We start from the raw sequence: 27,718 nt of genomic DNA, 5'->3' as shown, positions 1-27,718 counted from the left end.
AGGGACGTCCCCTGTTCAGGTGAGTTGTTTGCAATCACCAGGCCAGAGACAGACGAACCTCAGGAGAAAGTACCATGGTCTGCGTCTTTATCCAATGAGGCAACCCATTCCATCTGGAGAGGATCAACTGCTGCAGAGGTCTGGAGTGAAACTGGGCATTTTCCACCATGTCGAAGAGCGACACCATGGAGCCCAGTAACCTCCTCGCTGAATGAATAGACACTCAGCGGCTCTGAAGGCAACTGCGCACCTTTGCCTGTAACGCAGAGATCTTGTCCTCCGTCACAAAGATCCTCTGTTGTTGAGAGTCCAACAAGGCCCTGAGATGGAGCATCCTCTGCGAAGGAACCAGGGTGGATTTCTTCCAGTTTATTAACCAGCCGTGATTCTCCAATACTGAGATTATCAGTTGCAGATGAAGCTGGAGGACCGTTGGAGACCCCGCTAACAGAAGGTCGTCCAGATAAGGCAACAAGCGGACCCTCTGCATCTGCAGGTGGGCTGCCATGACCACCATGACTTTGGTAAAGACACGAGGTGCTGTTGCCAGACCAAAGGGCAGTGCCTGGAACTGAAAATGTTTGTCGAGCACTGCAAACCTGAGGAATTGCTGATGCGTTAAGATAATGGGGACATGCAGGTAAGCGTCTTGAATGTCCAACGACACCATGAAATCCCCAGGCTCCATTGCCAGTATAATGGAACGCAGGGTCTCCATCCTGAACCGAGGCACCCTCAAGGACTTGTTGAGGGATTTGAGGTTGAGGATGGGTCGGTAAGACCCATTGAGTTTCTGCACCAGAAAAAGATTGGAATAGAAACCCATGCCACTCTGGGAGAATGGAATAGGCACTATAACTCCAGCCTGGAGCATAGAGTGCAACACTTTCTGTAGTTCCAGGGCTTTGCTCTGAACCGACCGAAGGCCTGTGGTGAAAAACTTGCTGGGGGGCCTGCGCCGAAAGGAGAGGGCATACCCCCAAGAGACCACCTCGTGTACCCAAGTGTCCTTGGTAGTCAGACACCAACAGTGGACGAACCGAAGCAGGCGGCCTCCTACTCTGGGATCCCCCAAAAGGAGGCCCGGTCCATCAGGCCGAAGCCTTATCGTCCGACTTGGGGGCGGGGCGGCATGTACTCCAAGCCTGTTTCTTGGGCTTGGCAGACTTTTTGGGCCCAGTCTGTCTAGGAAAAGACTGGACTTTGGACCTACCCTGGGCCCTGTAGGGCCCGAAAGGACAAAGTACCAGACCCTGACGGGACTGTAGCCAATGGCAGACATGCAGACTTAGCTGCTACCAGAGTGGCCACTATCAGGGCCAAACAGGACCTGTCCATTAAAAGGCAAGCATTCCAAGCCCTTCTTGGAATCTGCGTCCGCTTTCCAAGAGCGCAACCATAGGGTGCAATGAGCGGCCACAGCTGCCGAGGAGATTCTAGAGGTGAGGAGACAGATATCTAAGGCTGCCTCATTAATATAAGTGACTGAGTCTCTGAGATTGCCCACTAACTCCGCCTGCCCCCCAGAAGAGTCAGAGCCCAGAGACGCCTCCAAACTATCAGCCCAGCGCTCCATGGCTCTGGCCACCCAACACACGGCCATAGCCTGTCTGGACGCCCCTCCAGCAAGGGAATAAATGAACTTCAGGCATATTTAAACCTTGCGATCCATAGCATCCTTTAAAGGAGGACATGGAGGGCATGGGCACTGTAGACTCCTCACTAGGCATGTTACATGAGAATCCACTTGCGGAGGAGATTCCGACTTAGTGAAATAATTATCCGCAAAGGGGTATGCAAAAGCCAAACGTTTTTGAGGCTGGTACAGTTTACCCGGATTTTTCCACGCTTCCTCTAAATGATCCACTAGCTAACCAGATAGAGGAAATACAGTGGCATCACCCTTAATATCCTTAAAGAAGGCGTATTTGGATTTGGCCATGGGGGGATCGTCATCCTCAATAACCGAGGCCGCATGGACTGCACGTATAAGGCCAGGTATATAGACCTTAGACTTAGACTCAGTCTCTTTAGTATGGAGGGGCTCTGATCAGAAAGGTCAAAAATCTCACCGTCATCAGACGACACATCATCCTCATCATACTGAGCCATCTGAGACGCTAAAGGTCACTTATGTGGCCACAATTATGACTCCCCCTGTAAAACGTCCAACAGGTGTTGCACCGTAGTGGACAAGGAATTAACCCACGCAGGCTCTTGTGAGATGTGGGGGGGAGAAAGCGGGAGACACTGGGGTACCATCAACTGTCTGGGGAACCCCTGCATGGGTGACGACACCACTGACTGCTGTGATAACCCCATCTGGGGGAACGCAGGGGGCATCACTAGCTGGCCCACAAGGGTTGTAAGTGCCTTAGCAAAACAAGCCCCAGGCAGTTCCTGCACAGGCGCAGTGACAGAAATCGGGCGTGATATCAGATAACACGCCCTACATAACCCCTCAGGGTTTCCATCACCCTCAGCTAATGGTACATTACATGTGGTACACTTTAGCTGAAGAAAAGGAAAATCACGTTCACTCTCAGACATGATGAGTGTAACGGAATGTATGTGACACACCTCACAGACAAATACTTGTATAGTCAGGTAATAATTACCCTGCAACACCGCACCGGAAGGGCTTTAGCAGAGGAAGAATAGGGATAGTAAAATGGCTGACAGTCAGAAGTGAAAGTACAGGCAGCAGCGCTAGCAGTAAGTCACATACAATGCAGAAATAAATCCCTGCACTATCAGCGCTGAGCTCAACTACACAGACCAGAGCCAGGTAGGAAACAGTGCAGCATACACTGACCTTAATCGAAGGAGAGGAATGCGGGCGGACCCGGACCACGATGTCACCGTCTTCAGCATCCAGCAGTGTTTGCCAAGTCACATGAAGATGGCGGCTGAGGAGCATAGAGGAGGCGGGCCCGGGGGAGGAGCGCTCACACAGGTAGCCAGACCGCAATGGAGAGGCAGTGTGCAGCGGGGGAGGCTCGGATGTATACAGGGAGGGTGCGCTCCCCTGGCATGCAATTAACCCCCAGGACGCCAGACTCTGCCGCGGCCTACTGACCCCGCGGTATGGTGGAAGCGCAGGTTAATACCTGGCTCCACGCTGCAGCTAGTCCCCAGGGAGCCCCCTGCCTGGGGACTTAGGACTATGTTGCTCGGCGGGTACCCTCCGCAGGACCCCGCCGCTTACCTGTCCCCTTGAATCCGGCCACAGTTCAGGTATCCGGGGTCACCGCTAGCTGTGACCCCGGACACCCACAAGCATCCCCGGATCGGTACCGGTGTTCTGGTCCGGCGGGGTGGAGGAGCGACAGCATAGACATCAGTACTAACTGTCTATGCTGTGCAGCTCATTTTGTGCAGCCATAGCTGCTTTGAAGAAACTTCAGGGGCCATAACAGCCTCCCTCTGTTACAGGTGCTCTGACTCCGAGCCGGGCCAGGTGCTCTGACTCCGAGCCGGGCACCAACGAAACTGATTTGCCTTGGCTCGGGGGCGGGGTATAGGAGGGGGACCCCAGTCCATCCTGGGAGGCTGAAAACTTATCTCTGTGGTGTCCGGTGTCTGACGTCATCGTCATCACTTGTAAACTACCACATCAGGCAGTAGCGTAAAATTCCATCACCTGATCCAAAAGCACAATTTGCAATGTTGGTCCATCCTACAGAGGTTCTTACACTGATCTTCTAAGCACAGGTAAAGGTGGGGGGGGGGTGTTAGACTGGGAAAGGGGTGGGAGAGAAACGAATGTGCCATACAGCCCTGTTGGATGTTCTGGAACTGAGAATCTAAACATATTTTCTCTGCGTACAGTATGTGTCTGCCCTACAAGCAGGAGAGAGAAGTGGTGGCCTTGATGGCAAATAGAAAGTCACCACTCACTCCCTGACCCTCTAGTCACAATTGTGGTAATTCCAAAACCGTATGTGGGCATCGTTTATATTGCAAGGTACTTACAGGAGGTAATGTCTTCTGTGGGAGTGCCAAGGGTATCCATTCCATTGTCTTCAGGAAGAGGCCTGTGGGACAACAATACTTTGTATATATTATTAAGAAATTATGTAACATGCTACTTCATTTAGAAATGTGCACATTTTAAAAATGCTATGACTGATATAACCATCTTTAGGTGTACATCTCAAGCTCTGATGTCCAGCAGCACATAGCGAGATACTGAATTCTCCCTAACAATACAATGATATAATTACTGTAGAACACACAATAATGAGAAGAAAAAGTTCTTGAGCATTTGCTTAAGCAGGTATTGCTGTGTACTAAAAATGGGCTTATATAATTATTAACAGTGCCTGCTTATTACACCGTACTTTTAACCACTTATACAAGCCCCTGCCCCAATTAAACTTACAGTCCATGGGGGAGATGTTTCAAACCTTCTAAAGAGGACAAGTGGAGAAATTGTCAACTTTTAGCTATAATTTATCAAGTATATTCTATAAAATGATTGCTAGTAGCTGATTAATTGCTATAGGCAACTTCTCCACCTGTTCTCTTTAGAAGGTTTGATACATATCACCTATATTCCGTACTACAGTGGTTCTCAAACTCGGTCCTCAGGACCACACACAGGTCACACTTTCCAGGTCACCCAGCAGGAGCACAGGTGTATTCATTACTCACTGACACATTTTAAAAGATCAACAGGTGGAGATAATTATTTCACTTGTGATTCTGTGAGGAGACCTGCAAAACATGCACTGTTTGGGGTCCTGAGGACCGAGTTTGAGAACCTGTGCCCTACTACATGGACACACACTAGTGCATACCTCCTAACAAAAGAGGTGAGCATTTGGAGAAAGGGGACATAACATGGACTGGGCTAATTTGAATTATGGAGGTGGTGTGGCCACAGCTCAGGGTGCATGCCTAGCTTCGAAGAGCACTAACTTACCATGTCTGCCTCTGGTTCCCTTCCTATCATCCTTTGATTGCAGTGCACAGAAAGACAGACACAATCAGTATCTGTTCGTTTTTGCTCTGCTATGCAAAGCAGCAGTAAACGGATATACTTCCTAACTACCCAGCAATTGCGACAATGCAGTCCTGACATAACAAGAGCCTTCAAAACAGGACTGTCTCGCTGAAATCGGTAGGGTTAGGAAGTATGCTAGGGTTAATTTTGTCAGACCACTTAAATATCAAGTGTCATCGTGAGACATTGCAGCATGAATTGAGTTATCAAGCCTCCGGAGTGCTCAAAGGGGAAGTTGGCGGTATCAGGGAGACCGCTCTACTCTCCGGGAGAGCTTTGTAAGATTTCGTAGTCTCTGGGAAAGTAGGCATGTGTGCTCTATGCTTATCAAACTGAAGTCATGTTTGCAGAAAGAATGAATGTACTAAGGTACAGCATATAACATATATATATACTTTAAATTCAATGAAAATCAAACATTGATATTGTGGTTCTGGGGCTAATACACACATTTACTAACTGACAATTTTTTAATTTTTTTTTTTTAAGTATTAGTAAATGTATGATTTAGCCCCAGAAACACAACATCGCGTTGATTGATTTTCATCGATTTAAATTCATCAAAATAGATTCAAATCGACCTTTAATAAATATACCCCTTACAGTCTGACATCATATCAGGGTAACTGAATACTGTAAATAATCAAAAAATATATAAGTGCCTAATGTAAATAATGTATATAAATAAATAAAATGCAAATGTGCCAATAAGATAATTTATACAACAATAATAATATAGATAAATAACCATAAAAATAAAAGATAAATGAAAAGGTGAAATTAAAATCTAATAAAAAATACATATATAAGAATGTACCCTACTCCCCCCTCTAAGTGCCTAAACCTAATCCCCCCTTCCCCGCTGCCTAAACCTAAGTCCCCCGGGGGGGGTGCCTAACCCTAACCTCCCCCCGGGGGTGCCTAACCCTAACCCCCCCTTCCCCTAGCCTAAACCTAACCCTCCCAGGGGGGTGCCTAACCCTAAGTCCCCCCGGGAGCCCTAAACCTAATCCTCTCCCCACGGCTGTCCGCGCCCGACTTACCTTTGTTTGTTATGCCGGGCGTCGGTCTTCCGATGCCTGTCATTAGTACCATGCCGGGATTAGAGAGTCTGGAAGCTGGCGGTCGGCATTTAGACCGTCGGCTTCCAGACTACATCCCCGCAATAATATGTTATCTTATAGTGTGGTGTATACTGACCACAACCTTCAAACCACAATAGTAAAACCATTTGGCTATAAATTCACAAAAAGATGACTTGTAACATTTTGGGATACAGTAGCAGTAATGTATCAGCTTGTGTATCGTTAACTTGTATCAATGTGAGTCCGCATACACAAGGTAACAAGTGATTCCTCCAGTTAATGAGAAAAGGAGCAAATAGATATAGTGAGTGTAAGGCATTTATAATCTCGTGTGCAAACTCCAGGCTGTATGGCAGGAGGAGAAGACTATATTCTGGTGCATGAACCACGTTGTTACAGCCGTGTCCGGCTGATTAAATATATTCAACACTGCTCCTAAGTGGGGTATAGGAGGAGAAAATTCCTTCATCAGGGGAGAGAGATCCCCAATGTACTCACTATCAGTGGGCACCACACATATGTGTTTGATCGGCACTCACCGCTGTGCAGATGGGGTTCCAACCACTCAGGTCTCTGTGTATTTCCTCCGCTACAAAGCCTTGTGCTCAGATTAAGGGGCCCATGTATCAAAGCTTGATGAGAGATACAATTGTGAGATATAAATCACCAACCAATCCGCTTCTAACTTACATTGATTTTATAGGCTGTGTTTGAAAAATGACAGGTAGGAGCTGATTGGTTAATATTTCTCTCACAATTTTATCTCTCATCAAGCTTTGATACATAGGTCCCTAAGTCTTGCTGCATGCGTCTCCCAATGCTTGTTATCACTCGCTGTTGATGCAATCAGCGTCTCGTGTGGAAGAAAATGTGACAGCCAAACTGGAGGAAGATGCTGCACCCGTTTAGACCTCCAGCATGTGTATCCCTCTAACGCATTTCTTCATTAGAAGGGGTGTGTCCAGACCACGGACCTGCTTCCTTAATATACCTTGTTTCATTAAAGTCAATAGGACACCTGTAGATCGTTCTTGGTGTCCAAATTGTGGTTATAGCATATATTTGGCTCAGTGTAATCACCTGTTCATATTATAGCACTTGCAACACATCCATAAGCATTTACCATACATTGAAAACATATCGGCACATTTGCATTTAAAAGATATTAAAGAATATATATAGTAAAGAAAATTGTAACAGTATATTTATCATAAATTGTATATATACATATAGATTGGACACTATATAAAAAACATAAAAAGCATATGTACAGTATAAAAAACATATGTATTTTAAGTATTTGTAAATGTATGATTTAGCCCCAGAAACACAAGATCATGTTGATTGATTTTCATTTATTTAAATTAATCAAAATAGATTAAAATCGACCATTAATAAATATACCCCTTACAGTCTGAGATAATTTCAGGGTGACAGAATACTGCAATACAAACTACTCATAAAACAAAAAAGTGTATGAAACATATCTTCTTTTTCAAAATAATTGTTGAATTAAACTGAGGGCCTGATTCGGCAAGGATTGCATTTGCGAATACGCACACAATCAGGCAATTGTTTTGCACTGCGCATGTATTGCAGAGCGAGTGCGCGAACCAGCCGCTGCGGTCGGAACTGCGATCTCAGTGGCGACGCAGACCCATCACAGAGTGATTGACAGGAAGTGCCATTTGTGGGTGGTAACAGGAGAGGAAGGGAGGGTCGGGCGAACGCAGGCGTTCCAGTGCGTTTCAACAGCATTGCAGGGGTGTGCATAAATTAGCCACTGCCATACCATATGCAGCCTGAGGTCTCATAGCGTGCGCAGAAGTAAGCAGTTCATGAGTGAGATCTGACCTACCTTAACTGTGTGTATGGGTCCGATGTTACCGATTATTTTGTTATGTTGCCAAAGTATAAGGATGTCGGGAAGTGGGAGTTGTTATGTTAGGCTGCGATCGCAATGCGAATGCAATTATTTACATACCACCACTAATAATAGCAACTGCGTTACGTGCGTATTAGCAGAATAGCGATCCTTGCTGAATTAGGCCCTGAGATGTTACTGCTTTTGTTGCAATGTGTGAGAAAACTTAAAATTTTAACATTTCACAAAACAACCAATAGGGGTATTCAATATTAAACGTTGACCTCGCCATCGAAGATTTCGCCACACATCGGAGCTTTTGCCGGTGAAAAAGTTTCACGCGCACCCCCGCTTATCCCTGTATTCAATATGAAATCATCGAAAACGGCACCCGGCGAAAGTGAAATCAGCGAAAACTTCGCTGATTTTTGGGGAAATCACCCTAACACCCCCAAAAAGATGCTTGGACATGGGGGATCACTCTGGATATCCCCGATTAGCCCTGCTGAAAGTTTTTGGGGTCTTTAAACGGGCTCGATAGCTGCTATTTTGAGGATTTGGGAAGGTGGTGAAGAATAGTATTTAGAAGGTTTTTTTGCAGAAAATAAGTAGTCCCAGCAAATTTGGGGTACTTGAAAATGGGGGTGAGGATATTTTAAAGTTGGTAAAGTGAAGTTTTCAAAAACATGAAAAATCCACCTTTCCGCAAACACCTGCAATGAAAAAAACTCCTGGGGCATACTTGGGGACCTCCATAGATTGTAGTTCGCTAGTTTTTAACTTTGTACACCCACATTTTTTTTTCGCCCCCCAAAATTAAAGTGCTTTTTTTGGGGTCTTCTGAGGTATTTTTTTTTTTATTTTTTGACACAGTTTACCTTTGGGGGACTGTCTGAAGGTTGCAGGGTGGTTTCCGAAATGTTGCACCCCAAAACCCCAATTCTGCACTTTTTTTTCGCCACCATTCCTTGGTGATACTTTTTCGTAGGGTCGAATGCAATATACTTTTCGCACCGGCGAAAAGTTTCCAAATTGAATACGGTATAAAAGTAAAAGCGGTGAAAATGACGTCATCCTAGCAAAAACTGAGTTTTCGCTCCATATTGAATACCCCTATAAGTCTCTTAAATCTGCATTGTGCTTGTGAAGTTTTGTTAACCCATGTTGTATATATCCATTGCCTGCAGTAATACTATGAATTTAAAAATTATAAAGTCACAACGTTCATTTTTCCATGTCTCAATATATAGTGTGTATAAAAAAATAAAGAGTCATGTAGGTCAGTGACATACATAATAGTCAGAAGCTCTTACTGCGTTCACATGAGTTGTTATAGACACTGAAACAGATGTATTTATGGTTCACTGGAGCAGATATAGAGAGTATGCCTAGCAGCTATATACAGTATACTACAACATTTAAGGTACGTTTTAATAAATCTTCTCCACTCAGATTTGTAATATTGATAACACCCAGACAATTCACGCAGGACTTTAAATCCTGTCACAACCCTGGCTAGTTTTTTACCTTTTGCCTTGAGACTTACCTTTGCCAGCTGCTCCATGGATCTGTGTGGGCAATTCGCCTGGGAGATCTGCTCTGAATTATGCTGGCTGTAACACTGCTGTGTGTGTATTTAGACTGCGCTCTCCTTTCCACAGTAATTATTTCACCTGGGCTCTCCTCTGTCTGTGAGCATTGCTAGTTTTGATTGGAATCGCAGGTGTGGTTCTGATTCTCAGTGCTGCAGAGATGAGTACTCCCTCTGCATGTTGTGCTTTCCACCACTCAGAGGGCCTCATTCAGAGGTGGTCGTAGGATGCAAGCGGTCGCTCAGAAACAGGACGGCCACTTGCATCCTGAACGGCCGCCTCCATGTCGGTCGTTAGGCTGTGGGTTAACACCCACAGCTCTAACGACCGCTAAGGGAGATGGTCGCGATGGTCAAGACCATCGCGACCATCGGGGCTTACGACGAGACCCTAGGGTAGGGTCTCGTCAACCTTAAGCCCCAGGGAGCTTCCTGCTGCGTTTCAGCAGGAAGCTCCCCACTGACATCACTGGTGATGTCAGTGGGGCCGCCACCAAACGGCTAGCGTTCCGGCGGGAACGCCTCAATTTGGGCAGGCACGCCCCCTGCCCGCCCAGCAAACGGAGCGAGCTGTCAATCAACATCGACAGCTCGTTCTGTCTGCTTCGAGTCTGCTAATGACAGATCACCCGTCATTAGCGGGGGCTCGCGCATGCGCACGACGGAGCCGTCTCCGTCGTGCGCATGCCCTGTTGACCAACATCGAGTCGTTTGCGAGCGCTCAGCGCTCGCGACCGACTCTGAATAAGGTCCAGAATGCTATTGCTGGACCACCTGTCCATATCCACCAATTGCAGCCAGACCCAGGGTATATATAGCCTCCAGATAGCATTCTGGGCCTGAACATCTCGTTACTTCCCGTGGTGTATTGTTTGTGCTACTTCTGTGTACAAAGGTATCCCAGGCTCCTGCTGGTTTCTAGACCAGTTCATCCAGAAATCCTGCTGCGTTCCTAGACCAGAACATTCAGCAATCCTGCTTCCAGTTACCCTCTGGCCCTATCCGGAGTTACAGCCGACCTCCATTATACCTGGAGTCCAGTTGTCTACTGATTCTACATACGGCTCCCTAGCCACTTCAAGTAGCTTCCGCGCTACCATCATTCACCTCAAGGCTCCCTAGCCACACCAAGTAGCCTGTGCTACCATCACTCACCTCACGGCTCCCTAGCCGCTTCAAGTAGCTTTCGTGCTACCATCAATCACCTCACGGCTCCCTAACCACTTCAAGTAGCTTCCGAGCAACCATCGATCACGTCACGGCTCCCTAGCCGCTCCAAGTAGCTTCCGTGCTACCATCGTTCACTTCACGGCTCCCTAGCAGCTTTAAGTAGCTTCCGTGCTACCACCGTTCATCTCCATATGGCTACCCAGCCTCTCCAAGTAGCTTCCACGCTACCACCATCTCCATACGGCTACCCAGCCACTCCAAGTAGCTTCCACGCTACCACCATCTCCATTCAGCTACTCAGCCATTCCAAGTAGCGCCCGAGCTACCACCTTCACTATACGGCTCCTTAGCCGCACCTAGCAGCTCCTGAGTTGCCACCACTTCATCAGTGACATCAGCACCATCACTGCTGCATCAGCACAGTCCCGTGCTGTCATCAGTTTCCTGCCATCCGTCTGCAAGCCCATCTACTGGTATCCTGTCCAGCTCAGTAAACCTCCCAGCCGGTCCTGGTCCGGTTCCTCCAACTTTCCTACTGGTCCCACTCCTACATTTCAAGTTTCTAGTTCCTGTCATTTATCATCAAAGGCAGTTCTCACTGCTACACAATTCTTATGCAATAGAGCTATTAACGTAATCCATGATTCCAGCCAAGCCGGTCTCTGCTGAATCCAGTTCATCACCTGAGACAGGTAACTCACAGACACCATTTGTGACAAATCCCTTTTTTATCTGTAAAAATCTACACCAAATGCAAAGTATTAGTATGTATAAGTAGATAGAGGAACTTTAATTTGGCTTCAGAAAGTTGTGCTACACACACCAAACAAGATAATTTATTATTTGCAAAGTGATGTGTAAATAGTTACACAAGGATCATTAGCATATCACCCAGGATGGGGACTAGCTGTCAAATTTAATATGTGGCCTTCTTCCCTGTAAGAATCATTTAATAGGGAGCCCCTGTAACAGTGTCTTTCTGGGAGGATTTGTAAATATGGGCATTAAAAATGCTAGATAAAGCATAGCACATGTGCTTTCTCATTGTGGCATTGGGCTGGAGAGATGCAAGGAGGATGAAGCTGGGGAGACACTGTGGTTGAAAAGACACAGGGAGGATGGAGCTGGAGAGACACAAGGAGGCTGGAGCTGGGGAGACACTGTGGGGCTGCTAGAGAGATACAGGGGGCTGGAGCTGTAAAGACACAAGGAGGCTGGAGCTGTAAAGATACAAGGAGACTGGAGCTGGGGAAACACTGGGGCTGAAGAGACACAGATGGTGGAGCTAGAGAGAGACACAAGGAGGCTGGAGCTGCAAAGACACTATTGCTGGAGAGACACAAGGAGGCTGGAGCTGGGGAGGCACTGTGGGTCTAGTGGTGAGATACAAGGAGGCTGGAGTTGTAGAGACCCAGTGATAGGGTGAGGCTGGAGAGGCACAGGGAGGTGAAGCTGGAGGGACACAAGGGGGCTGGAGAGATACAGGGGGATAGAGCTGTGGTGCTGGAGAGAGAAGAAGGTTGGAGCTGGGGAGACACTGTGGAGCTGGAGAGACAAAGAGGCTATAGCTGGCAAGACACTTGTGTGCTGTAGAGACACAAGGAGCTGGGGAGACGGGCTGGAGAGACAGAATAAGGCTGCAGCTGTGGTACTGGAGAGACACAAGGAGGCTGGAGCTGGGGATATACTGTGGGGCTGAAGAGACAAGGATGCTGTAGCTGGAGAGACACTGAGGGTTTGGAGAGAGACAAGGAGGCTGGAGCTGGAGAGACCCTGTAATAGGTAGAGGCACAGGGAGGTGAGGGTGGAGGACAAAAGGGGGCTGGAGCTGCAGCTACATGGGGAATGAGACTGGAGAGATACATGGGGTGGAGAGACAATATTGATGAGACTGAAGAGAACTGGGTAGAAGGAACTGTAGATTATCCACAACTGGCAGGTTTAGAAGGAAAAGGCTTGGGAACAGTAATCTTTATTAAGGCACCAATTCTAAAGAAACCATATTACTGATAAAAATTATCAAATACAGTTTAATATTATAAAATCGTTTGATCAGGGATAAAATTGTTTGATCAGGGCAGTTCGCCCTGCACCAAAACATATGTTAGTATGTATTAGCATGTTGATACATAGTGACAGAATAGTAATACTTGGTATTAGCTGGTTACATGATGATGACATATTCCTATGCAATAAGGAATCTTCCAGACCATGTGATCTCCTACGTGACTAGTGAATACCGACAGAAGTCACTATCTGCCCAGAAAAGAACAATTTCTTCAGAAGTACCCCTTTGCAGAGAAACCACCATATAGATAAGGAAGACTATAGTTTAGTATAAATCACTTGGTTTATACTTTGTCTCTCCACTTTATCACTCTCCAAGGCTTAGTACATCTCTCCCAATACAGTCACAGACACAACTTCATCAAGACCCTAGGAAGGCCACGTCTGCCTCTGACTCAGAATCAGGACCACCACCCCCTCAACAGACCCGCCCCATTAGGGCAGCTCAAGAAATTTCCCAGGCTGGCTATTCATCCCAATCCGCTCCTGGGTTCGTCAGAGGATGTACTAGATATAAATCATTAAATTTGTATGACACTTTACTCAGATATGGAACAAAGTGAAATTCCTACCCTTATTCTCAGCATCACTCCTAAAATTACCAAAATAACAAATGTAATAAAAAATATAGGTTAGCATGCTCCCCTCCCCAAATCCTGGACTGCTTTCCACTATTACAGAAGTTCCTCTTGCCATTATGGAAACCAGACTGGAGGGGGATTAATCTAATTTTTGTGATATATACAGTGGAGAAGTTTCCCATAGCAACCAATCAGCTTCTAGCTATCATTTATTAAAGCACATGATGTTTGAGCTATTTTATCTGTCAGGAAGGAGGTGTAACATACTGCTCCTGATTGGCTGCCTGGCTTTTAGAGAGCCAAGCTCAATAGATTGATTCACGTTTCGTGTTGGCTCTAGCATTACAGCTTCAAATGCTGAAATTTGTTTCTGCACCTGCCATACTTGTCACCTCATTACAATAGGTATCAGGGGGCTGTCTTTAACCAAGCGTGCAATATAATTGTAGCTTCAGCCTGGCAACTTTCATTCTGAACACATCAAAATGGTTCATATCAGATCTCGGGTAAAAATGAAGCAGGGAGCCTCCTTCTGCGTGGACATTGGAATAAACTCATTGGTAAATTGGCAGGCCACAATGGGATCATGTAATAAAACTTATATCTGCATTAAAGAAAGCATTCTCAGAAAAGAGAATGAACATGCATAATTTATCCTCGTTTTCTCCAAATGTTCAGAAATCACTGCTCTCACAGAGGATTCTTAAATCTGAGTGTGTGTATTGTGGCATATATTTTCCAGTCCTGATATCACACTACGATGCATCATTCTGGTAAAAAGGATTCTGAGTTTTACATATGACAAGAGCAAACAAACTATTGTTACAAACTATATATATATATATATATATATATATATATATATATTTGTATATATATATTTGAATATTTAGAATTAACTGAAGAAATAAAATAAGTAGTTAAACATGCACTATATAACCTATCATTTTTTTTTTTTTACTTTAATTGCTCTTTAAGGTTGTGCTCATTAGCGCGAATGTGATGTGGAATATAAGGAAAAAAAAGAAAGCCTTGAACTTTGAATAGTAGAACTCTTGTTATTAGAAGGTATTCACATTAGGGGTGAGCGGGTTCGGATTTCTGAAATCCGAACCCCCCCGAGCCCCCCTGATCCGAGGCAGATCCAAGTCAGGCTCGACTTTTCCCGCCTGACTCGGATCTGAAATCGAGGCAAAACGTCATCATCCCGCCTTCCGGGTCTCGCGGGTTTTGGATCCTATATAAGGTACCCGCGTCTGCGCCATTTTCTCACTCGGCTGTGGACAGTGAAGAGGGAGGGTGGGAGTTAGGGCTGGCTGGGCTGTGTAGTGTAGTGTAGTGTAGTGCAGAGTAGTGTTGTGCTGTGCTGTGCTGTGCTGCACTGTGCTGCTGTTGTCCATAGGGGCTGTGTCCACTACTTCAAAGTCCATAGGGGCTGGCTGTGTTGTGCTGTGCTGCTGTTGGTAATAGGGGCTGTGTCCACTACTTCAAAGTCCATAGGGGCTGGCTGGACTGTGTTGTGCAGTCAGTTCTCCATAGGGGCTGTGTCCACTCCAAAGTCCTGTGCAGTGTCCCAGTCCTAAAGGGGTGCTGTAGTGTTGTCCAGGGGGTGCTCTGTCCATCAGGGGTGCTCCCCCCAAGTGCTAAAAAAATAATATTTTTTCTGTGTTTGTGAATTGTGTGCGCAGTAGCCGCACATGCATCAACAAAGTAGTGCCAAGCGTGCGCCTGTGTCATAAGTAAAGGGCCGGCTGGCTTGACCGTTAAAGGGTGCTGTAACCCCCAAAGTACACTCCAGTCCAAACCAAATAAAAAAATATTTTCTGTGTATGTGAATTGTGTGCGCAGTAGCCGCACGTGCATCAACAAAGTAGTGCCAAGCCTGCGCCTGTGTCATAAGTAAAGGGCCGGCTGGCTTGACCGTTAAAGGGTGTTGTAACCCCCAAAGCACACTCCAGTCCAAACCAAATAAAAAAATATTTTCTGTGTTTGTGAATTGTGTGCGCAGTAGCCGCACGTGCATCAACAAAGTAGTGCCAAGCGTGCGCCTGTGTCATAAGTAAAGGGCCGGCTGGCTTGACCGTTAAAGGGTGCTGTAACCCCCAAAGTACACTCCAGTCCAAACCAAATAAAAAAATATTTTCTGTGTTTGTGAATTGTGTGCGCAGTAGCCGCACGTGCATCAACAAAGTAGTGCCAAGCGTGCGCCTGTGTCATAAGTAAAGGGCCAGCTGGCTTGACCGTTAAAGGGTGCTGTAACCCCCAAAGTACACTCCAGTCCAAACCAAATAAAAAAATATTTTCTGTGTTTTTGAATTGTGTGCGCAGTAGCCGCACGTGCATCAACAAAGTAGTGCCAAGCGTGCGCCTGTGTCATAAGTAAAGGGCCGGCTGGCTTGACCGCTAAAGGGTGCTGTAACCCCCAAAGTACACTCCAGTCCAAACCAAATAAAAAAATATTTTCTGTGTATGTGAATTGTGTGCGCAGTAGCCGCACGTGCATCAACAAAGTAGTGCCAAGCGTGCGCCTGTGTCATAAGTAAAGGGCCGGCTGGCTTGACCGTTAAAGGGTGCTGTAACCCCCAAAGCACACTCCAGTCCAAACCAAATAAAAAAATATTTTCTGTGTTTGTGAATTGTGTGCGCAGTAGCCGCACGTGCATCAACAAAGTAGTGCCAAGCGTGCGCCTGTGTCATAAGTAAAGGGCCAGCTGGCTTGACCGTTAAAGGGTGCTGTAACCTCCAAAGTACACTCCAGTCTAAACCAAATAAAAAAATATTTTTTGTGTTTGTGAATTGTGTGCGCAGTAGCCGCACGTGCATCAACAAAGTAGTGCCAAGCGTGCGCCTGTGTCATAAGTAAAGGGCCGGCTGGCTTGACCGTTAAAGGGTGCTGTAATCCCCAAAGTACACTCCAGTCCAAACCAAATAAAAAAATATTTTCTGTGTTTGTGAATTGTGTGCGCAGTAGCCGCATGTGCATCAACAAAGTAGTGCCAAGCGTGCGCCTGTGTCATAAGTAAAGGGCCGGCTGGCTTGACCGTTAAAGGGTGCTGTAATCCCCAAAGTACACTCCAGTCCAAACCAAATAAAAATTTTTCCCTGTGTTTGTGAATTGTGTGCGCAGTAGCCGCACGTGCATCAACAAAGTAGTGCCAAGCGTGCGCCTGTGTCATAAGTAAAGGGCCGGCTGGCTTGACCGCTAAAAGGGTGCTGTAACCCCCAAAGTACACTCCAAACCAAATAAAAAAATATTTTCTGTGTTTGTGAATTGTGTGCGCAGTAGCCGCACGTGCATCAACAAAGTAGTGCCAAGCGTGCGCCTGTGTCATAAGTAAAGGGCCGGCTGGCTTGACCGTTAAAGGGTGCTGTAACCCCCAAACTACACTCCAAACCAAATAAAAAAATATTTTCTGTGTTTGTGAATTGTGTGCGCAGTAGCCACACGTGCATCAACAAAGGAGCAGCGCCAAGCGTGCGCCTGTGTCCCATAAGTAAAGAGCCAGCTGGCTCATTTCTTAAAGGGTGGTGTAACCCACAAACTGCACTACTCTCCAACAAAAATAAAAAATATTTTCTGTGTTTGTGTGCGCCTTAGCCGCACGTATATATCAAATCGATATAACATAAATGGAGGACCAAACTTTCTCCGATAAAAATAAAATAGAGAAAGATCAAGAACCACTTCCTCCTAGTGCTGAAGCTGCTGCCACTAGTCATGACATAGACGATAACATGCCATCAACGTCGTCTGCCAAGGCCGATGCCCAATGTCATAGTAGAGGGCACATACAATCCCAAATGACAAAGTTCAGGAAAATGACCTTGAAAAAAACATTTAAATCATCTGAAGAGAAACGTAAACTTGCCAATATGCCATTTACGACACGGAGTGGCAAGGAATGGCTAAGGTCTTTCCCTATGTTTATGACTAGTGGTTCAGCTTCACATGACGATGGAAGCCCTCCTCCCACTAAAAAAATCAAAAGAGTTAAGCTGGCAAAAGCACAGCGAAGAACTGTGCGTTCTAAGAAGATATCACAAATCCCCAAGGAGAGTCCAAGTGTGGTGGCGGTTGCGATGCCTGACCTTCCCAGCACTGGACGGGAAGAGGTGGCTCTTTCCACCATTTGCACGCCCCCTGCAAGTGCTGAAAGGAGCACCCACAGTCCACTTGCTGATATGCAAATTGAAGAGGTCACTGTTGAAGTACAACAGAATGAGGATACTGGTGTAGCTGGCGCTGAGGAGGAAGTTGGCGAGGAGGATTCTGATAGTGATGTGGTTTGTTTAAATCAGGCTCCGGGGGAGACAGTTGTTGTCCGTGGGATGAAAAAGCCCATCACGGACATGCCTGGGCAGAAGACCAAACATTCCACCTCTTTGGTCAGGCAATATTTCTATCCAAATCCGGACAACAACTGTCTTGCCATATGTACCATATGTAAAGGTGAAATAAGTAGGGGTAGGGACGTTAACCACCTAGGAACATCCTCCCTTATACGGCACCTGCAGCGCGTTCATAAAAAGTTACTGTCAAGTTCAGAAACTTTGGCTAAGACCGTAAGCAGTCCAGGGACACCTAAATCCATTTTTCCTGTTTTATCCAAGGAATCGGTGGATGAGGAGGATGAGGACGACATCTTGCCTCCGTAGAGCCAGTTTGTACAGGGACACATTAATTGCCAGCTTGTTTTGTGGGGGCCCAAACGAACCAATCATTTCAGCCACAGTCATGTGGCAGACCCTGGCGCTGAAATGATTGGTTTGTTAAAGTGTGCATGTCCTATTTATACAACATAAGGGTGGGTGGGAGGGCCCAAGGAAAATTCCATCTTGCACCTCTTTTTTTTCTTTGCAGTATATACTGTTTGGGGCCTATTTTTTCAAACTGCCATCCTGTCTGCCACTGCAGTGTCACTCCTAGATGGGCCACGTGTTTGTGCCGCCCACTCGTGTCGCTTAGCATAGTCATCCAGCTACCTCGGTGCAACCTTTTGGCCATAAAAACAATATTGTGAGGTGTGAGGTGTTCAGAATAGACTGGAAATGAGTGGAAATGAAGGTTATTGAGGTTAATAATAGCATAGGAGCAGAAAACCCACAAATTCGGTGATTTAAGCTGTTTTTATGCTTTTAAAAAAAAAAAATACAGATCCAAAACACAAAACCCAGAACCCAAAACACGGAAGAAACCAATCCAGATCCAAAACACGAAGAAAGATCCAGATCCAAAACCAAAACACAAAACACGAAAAGTGGCCGGTGCACACCCCTAATTCACATGCTAACAGGAACCAACATTATCTCAGTAAAACAATGAGGGATTAAAGTTCCCACAATGAATTGTGGGTAGATGCACAGAGATTTGTACTTAGACCAGCCATGTAAATCCAGATACATATGTTTGCAGACATGAACTAATTGCAATCATGTCATATGTCAAGTGTATTTCATACAATGGCCCTGATTCAGAGCCGGACGCTCTGAATCAGGGCCCACCTCCATTAATATGGAGCGTCCTCCTGGACGCTCGTATAGCTGTGGGTCACCACCCACAGCATATACGAGCGTGCAGGATGATGGTCGCGACCATCGAAACTGCGAGCAAAAGCCTGCGGTTGAGTTTTTCAACCGCAAGGCCAGGAGTGATTTTGGCTCTATTAGATGTCAGTGGGGCCGGCTTCAGACGGTAGGCGTTCCCTTGGGAACGCCTCCATCTGGCAGGCATGCCCCTGTCACGCCCACCAAAGGGGGCGTGCTGTCAGTCAACATCGACAACACGCCCCCTTTGATGAGACACTCCGAGCGAAGGAAAGTCCTTCGCTCGTCGCGTCTCGCGCATGCGCACGACGGAGCTCCCTCCGTCATGCGCATGCGCAGTGCAGACCATTGACCCACTTGCGAGCGGACAGCATCTCGCGAGTGGGTCTGAATGAGGGCCAATATGCGTACGGTATGCTGGCACTCAGGATCCTGGCGGTCAAAATCTTGATGCCGGCATCCCAACAGGGTTAGGATACCAACACATGTAGGTAGGTATCCTAAACCTCTCCCTTTCCCTACCCTAACCCTAATCCTCCCTCCCTGGTGCCTGAACCTAACCTCCCTCCCTAGTGCCTAAACCTAACCTCCCCCTCTATGCACCCTAAACCTAACGCTCCCCCCCTAGTGCCTAACCCTAACCCCCCTAGTGCCTAACTCACCCCCAGACCTCGCTACTTACCTTCGGGATGCCGGCACCAACATTCTGACAGGTGTCGGGATTCAGGCGCCAGTATTCTGAGCACCGGCATCCCCTCCGCCAGGATACTGAACGTATCCCTTTCATACAATATATAGCTGATCAGTCTAGTTGCCAAAATTATTATATTATTTCCAGAGAGACTTAGGGCTAAATTTAGTAAGCAGCAGGTTTGAAATCACAGCAGTTTACTGGTGGATTACAAAATCACCAAGAAACCACACTTTAGTATAGAACATTAGATGACAATCAGGGGTATATTTACTAAAGGCCTATTTTTGAGTCAGGGTACGGCGGCATCTCCAGTTCTAACCAATAAGTGCGGCCCCAATTATTCCTCTTTTAATAACTGTATTTGCTGTGGTTTAAAAAAGATAGAGTAATTAATTCAGATTTGTTAATTTTTACCTTGTAACCAGCCCATTTCACTTTTAATGGCTTTTGAGAATTTACATTTCTAATTACATTTACTTCCTTACATGGGGCACTCATTAATCTGGAATCCAAATTCCAGAAGTGAAAAGATGAATGAAAAGATGAGAAAATAATATATCATAAAATATAGCCTTTATTATAGTTATTTAAAAAATTAGGGGTGTCCAGACTCAGGACCTCATTCAGAGTCTGTCGTTGCGGGGGAAAGGGGCCGGATATGCAAATTAAGCGATCACAAGTTGCGGTCCTAAGATGAGATCGTTAGCTGAACGACCGAGGGTAAGAAGCGGTCGTAAGACTACATCACGCCCCCTTCTCGTTCACCACACACGTCATCTCCTGGGATAAAAGGATTAATCGCGACCATCGGGAACCATCGGAGCTGGTCATAGAGCTTAAGGTTGACCATACCCTCTCTTAAGCACTACGATCAAGTCAGTGTTCAAACCTCCCATGTCACATGTGCCATGACACTACTTTGTTAATTATGCACTCCCTTTAAACACCGTTCGCATAATTAGGCACGCCTGCGTTCGGATCTCCACTCCCCCGTTTTCAAGCACCTTCCCCTGTTACCACCCACAAACGGTTCATTCTGTCACTCAAACTAACGACCTGGCTGTGTTCTAGGAGAGAGAAATTTCTGATCGTAACAGCTAGTTTGCGCACGCGCATTGCGATCTTTACGCATGCGCAGTTTAGCGAACAATGGTTGTGTACGACCGTGCGGCCGCAACGACCGACTCTGAATGAGGTCCTCAGTGTGTGAATGGCAAGTCTGCCCAAATTAAATAGATTCTATTAATATGGTGGTCAGATATTTAAATCGTAGGTGATTCACATCCGTATCCAACCACAGGTATAAAACTTGATGGGTGTAGTGGTGAATATATAAACCATAAGAGCTTAATCACCTAGGAGTTTATAAAATTGATACAATGTACAGAGAACTTATTGAAGTATAATTAATAGATCTCTCTCTCTGTATTAATTTGTATAACTCAAGATATCCATTCACAATAGAGATACAAATAGAAACATATCCCTATTGTTATGCAACAGTGTGAATACAGGTATTCCAAAAAGCAAAAAGGTCAGTTCACACAAATTTAAGTGCAGAAGTTTCTTAGTTATAGCTCTTTGTGAATTGCTATCCCTCTTTGTAGAAAAACACTGAGGATATCCTGAGACAGTTAATCTGTCTACAGTCCTCTGCAAACGTCAGTAATGCTGGTAAATATTGCTCAAACCTCTGAAATTACTTATATGAAAAAGATGGTTTGAATAAACATAAAACATGAGTCAAAACCTATACAGGTTGAGTCTCCCATATCCAAATATTCTGAAATACAGAATATTTTTAGCATGACTGAGATAATGAAACCTTTGCTTTTTGATGGTTCAGTGTACACAAACTTTGCTTAAGGCACAAAATTATTAAAAATAAAGTATAAAATGACCTATAGGCTTTGTGTATAAGGTGTATATGAAACATAAATTAATTTCATGTATGCACACAAACTTTGATTGAGCCACAAAATTATTGAAAATATTGTATAAAATGACCTGCAGGCTGTGTGTATAAGGTGTATATAGAACATAAAGCATACTGTGCTTAGATTTGGGCCCTATTCCCAGGATATTTCAATATAGTATGCAAATATTCCAAAATGCGGAATATTCCGATATCCAAAATACCCCTGGTCCCAAACATTTTGGATATGGGAGACTCAACCTGTATAGGCATTTAAGTGGACACAATTTGCAGTTATAAACTGTCCGTATCCTAGGTTGCACTGTAAGAAACTAAATCACATAACTACACAAAGGCAGAGCACATAGAATTAAATTGTGTATTAAAAACTAAAAAAGTATCAGCAGATGCGGAAAACAGTTTTAATGATAGATAAAGCACAGCACTATAGTGTCTCCGTCCCCCTATCCCTCTTCATGAAGAACATCACACTGAGGATATTCTGGGACAGTTAATCTGTTGTACAGTGCGGTGTAATCACCATTGATACTGGTAGCACAAAACCTCTAAGATAACTTATCTAAACAGAGGGTTAGCACAGATTTAAAGCATGAGTCAAAACCTATATAGGCATTTGAATAAACGCAATTTTTAGTAGTAAATTGCCCAAATTCTAGGTTGCACATGTAAAAAACAGCATCACATTACTGCACAAAAGCAGAGCACATGGAGTTAATTGTGTGTTTGGGACCTGCAGCAGAAACCTCAGATGTAGAAGGCAATTTAAAGACAGATAGAGTACGACACTATGATGTCTCACGTCCCCTCTGCTTTCGGGTGTCTTACATGAGAGGACACCAGATGAGAGAGGGACCCCCACAGTACCAATAGAAAGATAGTTGATATGTGAGTAAGAGGTCCCGTGCAAGGTGTTTGATGGTCTCTGTTGCTGTAAGCATTGCAGAGACCAAATGCGCCGCGGAAGTGCTACTCACACTGAAGGAAGATACCTGTTGGATGTCAAGTGTTGAGATTTCCTAGGTGATAAGTGATAAACCCCGCGATGATGGGGCTCGTACTAAAAAGGTTCTATCCAGAGAATAATCAGGCTAATGACGTGTTCACTCATTGCATATACTTAAGTTAATCACTTCAGAAAATCTTGCTGCATAGTAAAAGTGGTGAGAAGAGGATAATTCTCTGTATATAGTGCTGTTAGTGATCATAAATCATCTTCTATACCACAGTAAAGGTAGAGCCCCCTGATCTTTTATCCAAGATCACAATACTACACGTGCATTAAATGACAACTTGATATAAATCACTCGTTAATATAAAAATCCATTCAGTCATAGATTTGGTGGTATAGACTGCATATTAGCAGAGGAAGTTTGTGGGTCTGACCTCCTATCAAAATGAATCCTATAAACTAAATATAGCTATAAAATCATGAATGACTTCTATAATTAATTAATGAAAAGATTAATAGTGACTACATATATAAGCACATTCATAAATATGAGATTAACCACACATATGTAAATACATACATATGTATGTACACATGTGCGTGTATAAGTCAATGAATACGCATCCAATAACATGTAGCGTATGCCGTGAAATGTGTATAGATAGGGTGACATAAGTACTAAACGCTGTGTAATGAACGTGTGATATATAAATAGTAAAATAGAATTAAATAAAAGTAAAAATAAAAAATTTAAAATATGTGATGAAATAAAACCTATAAAGGAAAAACTTTTTTACTTGACCAGTTTCAATCTCCTATCTGAGCTAGCCTTTAAAAGAAAGACTGATAATTTAGAAAACATTTTTCCCAGTACTTCTGGTATTACAGAACCTGAACCCAATTGGGAAGCAGACTTCCATAAACTTAGAAAATGATTACAGAAACAGGTGCGGACCAACTGGGATCTGATCAGCTTAGAAAACTATTTAAAGAATAAAATATTCCCTAGGGGGTTACGCTCAAAAATATTTCTGGCATTTGACTTAATCACTGATAATTTAAAAACTGAATGGGAGAATTCTCTCCTTAAATGTTCTCTCGAACTGATCAGCATCCATCCAACACAATAATTTGGACTTGGAGGAATGTGAAAAGGGAATCAACGATATTGGTAAGGAACTTGAAACATGGGAACTTAATAGCAGTTTCCAAAATGTTTTGAAAACAGCAAAAAAGATCTAGAGGTGTATGAAACTACCATTATAGAGAGAAAAAAACAAAAATTCATTAGAGACAAAAGGGATTTTGATCTTGAAAGGATCTTTAGGTGGAAAACCAATAAGGACAGACCCTTGACATCAAACCCCAAAGAACATTACTCATCATTTGAACTAGAAGCTTCAGGGAATTAAGAGATCAATGAACAAGAACAGAGGAACACTGCATCTTTGAGGAACGATACAGACTTTAGATTCTCCACTTTTTTAGAGAAGACTTGGCCATCACGAAGATGACCACCAAGAGAAAGACGAGGAGAGGGGGCAAGAAGAAGAGGGAATTGTCAAAGATGGGAATCCATTTCCCCGGCACGCTACTCAACGTGAACAAACAAGAACATGTAGCAGAACTTAACATTATCAACCTGTCAAAACGAATACTGACAGTTGATCAGATTAATGTGCTCAAAAAAGGTCTTTCCTTTTCACCTTCAAAAGGTTTCAATCGCTTTCAGTGGGAGAAGAACTTACGAATATTCGGAAGGAATCTATTTCTCACCAAGTTTTTGCTGATAAAGATAATAGTGATATAACATATACCCATAACTCACAAGCCAATGAGGTCCAAGCCAATGAGGATTCTTTGATGTCCAATCAAGAACAAGAATTCTGGAGGAACTACTAGGACAAGATTACTGTGAAGACAGCTACGAAAATATTGGGAATAAAAGCAGACCCATATGTAAATCAACTCTACTTTTTTTTCCCCCAGAGAGTATCTCACCGGAAACTAGGATCTTCGTGAATATGGTATCCCATGAATTAGATCTACTTTACAAGAAGAATAAATACAGTAGAATTCCGCATACTCTGACCCGTCGGGAGAAGAAAGCAATGGATGAAATTAAGACCTGGGATGACCTAGTAATCAAATCATCCAATAAAGGTGGAAATATAGTACTCTAGCCGAAGGAACTGTATATCAGAGAGGCCATGAGACAACTCACCGATACCTCCTGTTAACTTTGTATAGGGAAAAGGGGATGAGGATATCCTAAGCACTGGTGGGACTACTGACAGAATCACTTGTATAGTAGATGTATTCCAAAATAAGTATACTATGTGGGTCAAATCCCAAGAAGTCTCTCTATGGAGGTGCACCATAGAGGAGAAGAAGAAGAAAGAGAAAGATACTCTCTTTTTGTGGGGCACTCAAACTACTATAATATATAAAACTTAGCTTTTAATATGTATGCTATTAAAATAATGAAATAATGTGACAAACATCTATACATGAACACTGAAAAAACAAAACAAACACAACATGTAATCTGGGCCACAGTAAGTCCAGTTATGAGTGACTGATAAGAGATAGGAAAAAAGTTTTATATATATCCGATCTTTAAGTCCCAATATGGGTCAGACACAAAAATGATGACACTGTGGTCAAAAAGGCAAAAATATGTATATATTGAAGGGGATTTATGTAAGGAAATATAAAGAATATCTGCCCTTCAATGTAATAGTCAGTGACTACCTAACTAACTCCCTGTAAATAGGGGTAGTTCCAAAATTGCTGTCTATACTGATAAATTTCATCATGAAGCATCATCATATGGGAACAAATCAGTGGCGTAACTAGGGTATTTGGAGCCCAGGGCAAATTTGGAAATGGAGCCCCACCCCTATGTGTGCGCGCCTCAGGCACGCGCGTCGAAAAATGGGCATGGCCACTGAAAAATGGGGCGTGTCAACATGATACACACCCCTTTCTTGTCACTGGAAACATTTCTTTCCATTTGCACCTTAATGCAGTGCCCCTTATACAGTCCCCCCTATGCAGTGCCCCAAGTATTGGTCCCCCTTATGCAGGCCCCCAGTATTGCCGCTTATACTGTACCCCCAGTAGTGGTCCCCCTTATGCAGCCCCCGATTAGTTCCCCTTATACAGGCCCCCAGTAATGGTCCCCCATATGCAGTGCCCCTTACACAGTGCCCCCTGTAGTGGTCCCCCTTATGCAGCCCCCCATTAGTTCCCCTTATACAGTGCCCCCAGTAGTGATCCCCCATATGCAGGCCCCCAGTAGTGATCCCCCATATACAGTGCCCCTTATACAGTGCCCCCAGTAGTTGTCCCCCTTATGCAGTGCCCCCTGTAGTGGTTTTCCATTTTCAGTGCCCCCTGTAGTGGTCCCCCCTGTGCAGTGCCCCCAGTAGTGAGCCCCTTATATAGTGCCCCCAGTAGTAGTCCCTCCTATACAGTGTCCTTTATATAGTTCCCCCAGTAGGGGCCCCCCTTGATGCAGTGCCCCCTGTAGTAGTCCCCAGTAGTGGTCCCCACAATGCAGTGCCCCCAGTAGTATTTCCCCCCCAGTGGTAGTCCCCAGTAGTGGTCCCCCATGATGCAGTGCCCACAGTAGTATCCCCTCCAGTAGTAGTCCCCATGAGTGGTCCCCCATGATGCAGAGCCCACAGTAGTATCCCCCCCAGTGGTAGTCCCCAGTAGTGGTCCCCCACGATGCAGTGCCCACAGTAGTATCCCCCCAGTAGTATCCCCCCCAGTAGTGGTCCCCCCCTGAAGCAGTGCCCCCAGTAGTATCCCCCCCAGTAGTGGTCTCCCCCAGTAGTACCCCCCAGTAGTGATCCCCCCCAAAGCAGTGCCCCAGTAGTATCCCCCCCAGTAGTGGTTCCCCATGATGCAGTGCCCACAGTAGTATCCTCCCCAGTAGTAGTCCCCAGTAGTGGTCCCCCCCGAAGCAGTGCCCCAGTAGTATCCCCCCAGTAATGGTCCCCCCGCTGAAGCAGTGCCCATAGTAGTATCCCCCCCAGTAGTAGTCCCCAGTAGTGGTCCCCCCCACCTGAAGCAGTGCCCCAGTAGTTTCCCCCCCCAGTAGTAGTCCCCTCCTTTTTAATAGAGCGTGCCCCCCCGAAATACACACTAACGTGAAACTAAATAAAAATACTTACCTGTATCCACGCTCCTGCTCCCGCCGCCATCTGTGCATCCATCCTCCCGGGCCAGGCCGCTCTGCATTATGGGAGAGACGACATGATGTCATGACATCTCTCCCATGACCCACTATAGGAGCCGGACGGAAGCCCAGCTCTTGCAGTAGGCGCGCAGCAGTCATTGAGAGTCTATCTGATTCTCATTGGCTGCTGATTCACACACACATCGCTGCCGCTCGGCGGTGATGTGTGTGCGGCAGCAGCAGCCAATGAGAGTCTGTCTGACTTTCATTGGCTGCTGATTAACACACACATCGCCGCCAGTGCTGGCGCAATGTGTGTGTTATGCACAGCCTGAGCCCGCCTGCCTGGTGCTATTGGGCAAGCGCTCAGGGGGAGGGAAGGGGCTCAGCTGTGCAGCACAGGACCAGCGATGGAAGCCTTGCACTGGTCTTGTGTAAATGTGTAGCATTGACCGCACTCACTGCAATCGGCGCTACACTGGCTAACTAGCCAGGCCACGCATTGAGAAAGCCCCCCCCCAGCGAAACACATGTTTGGGCACTTCAGGGAAACCCTTACAACCACCAGGGGCACTCCCTGTCGGCAGACTACCACGAGCAGCAACCACAACAGGTATCTCCTTCTGGGAACAGAGTGCAGAGCGCACCCTGTCTCCTGCCCTGCACTGTTCATTACATCAGGGCTATCACGATCCAGTGCAAGAATTCCTCTGTGGAGGACGGTGAGCCGAGGGGTTCGGGTGACTCAGGGAGTGACTAGACTAGGTCTCCTAGGAAGCTGCAATACTAGCAGCACATATACAAAGACACACAGACATAGAAAACAAAACAGTCTGGATACTGGGAGAGAACTACTCTCAGACTAAGAATAGCTTGGAAGCTAATACTGGAAACTGGAGAACTGTGAACAGGCTGAAGTAACTCTCTGAAAGATTAGCACAGAGCAACGCTGGTATCACTGGAACAGAGAAGTTGAACAGGATCTTCTTGAAGTTCTGGGGGCGGATTTATACCCAGGGGTAGCAGATTATTGGAGCACA

At 45.4% G+C, this 27,718-nt stretch overlaps 1 protein-coding gene across 2 annotated transcripts in view; it reads right to left on the bottom strand.

Moving 5' to 3' along the window:
- Window positions 1-27,718, bottom strand: part of ATCAY (ATCAY kinesin light chain interacting caytaxin) — a 108,397-nt gene that overhangs the window by 53,259 nt on the left and 27,420 nt on the right. For both annotated transcript variants that reach the window (XM_088446460.1, XM_088446461.1), the window contains one exon: window positions 3,976-4,037. In XM_088446460.1, the coding sequence (XP_088302586.1) occupies window positions 3,976-4,037 (62 nt within the window). The remainder of the gene's footprint in view (window positions 1-3,975; window positions 4,038-27,718) is intronic.

The sequence above is a fragment of the Taudactylus pleione genome, unplaced genomic scaffold (genome assembly GCF_031769625.1).
Source record: "Taudactylus pleione unplaced genomic scaffold, aTauple2 ptg000399l, whole genome shotgun sequence".
NCBI classification, from domain to species: domain Eukaryota; kingdom Metazoa; phylum Chordata; class Amphibia; order Anura; family Myobatrachidae; genus Taudactylus; species Taudactylus pleione.
The sequence above is the reverse complement of the archived record's forward strand: the minus strand, read 5'-3'. Positions and strand labels throughout refer to the sequence as shown.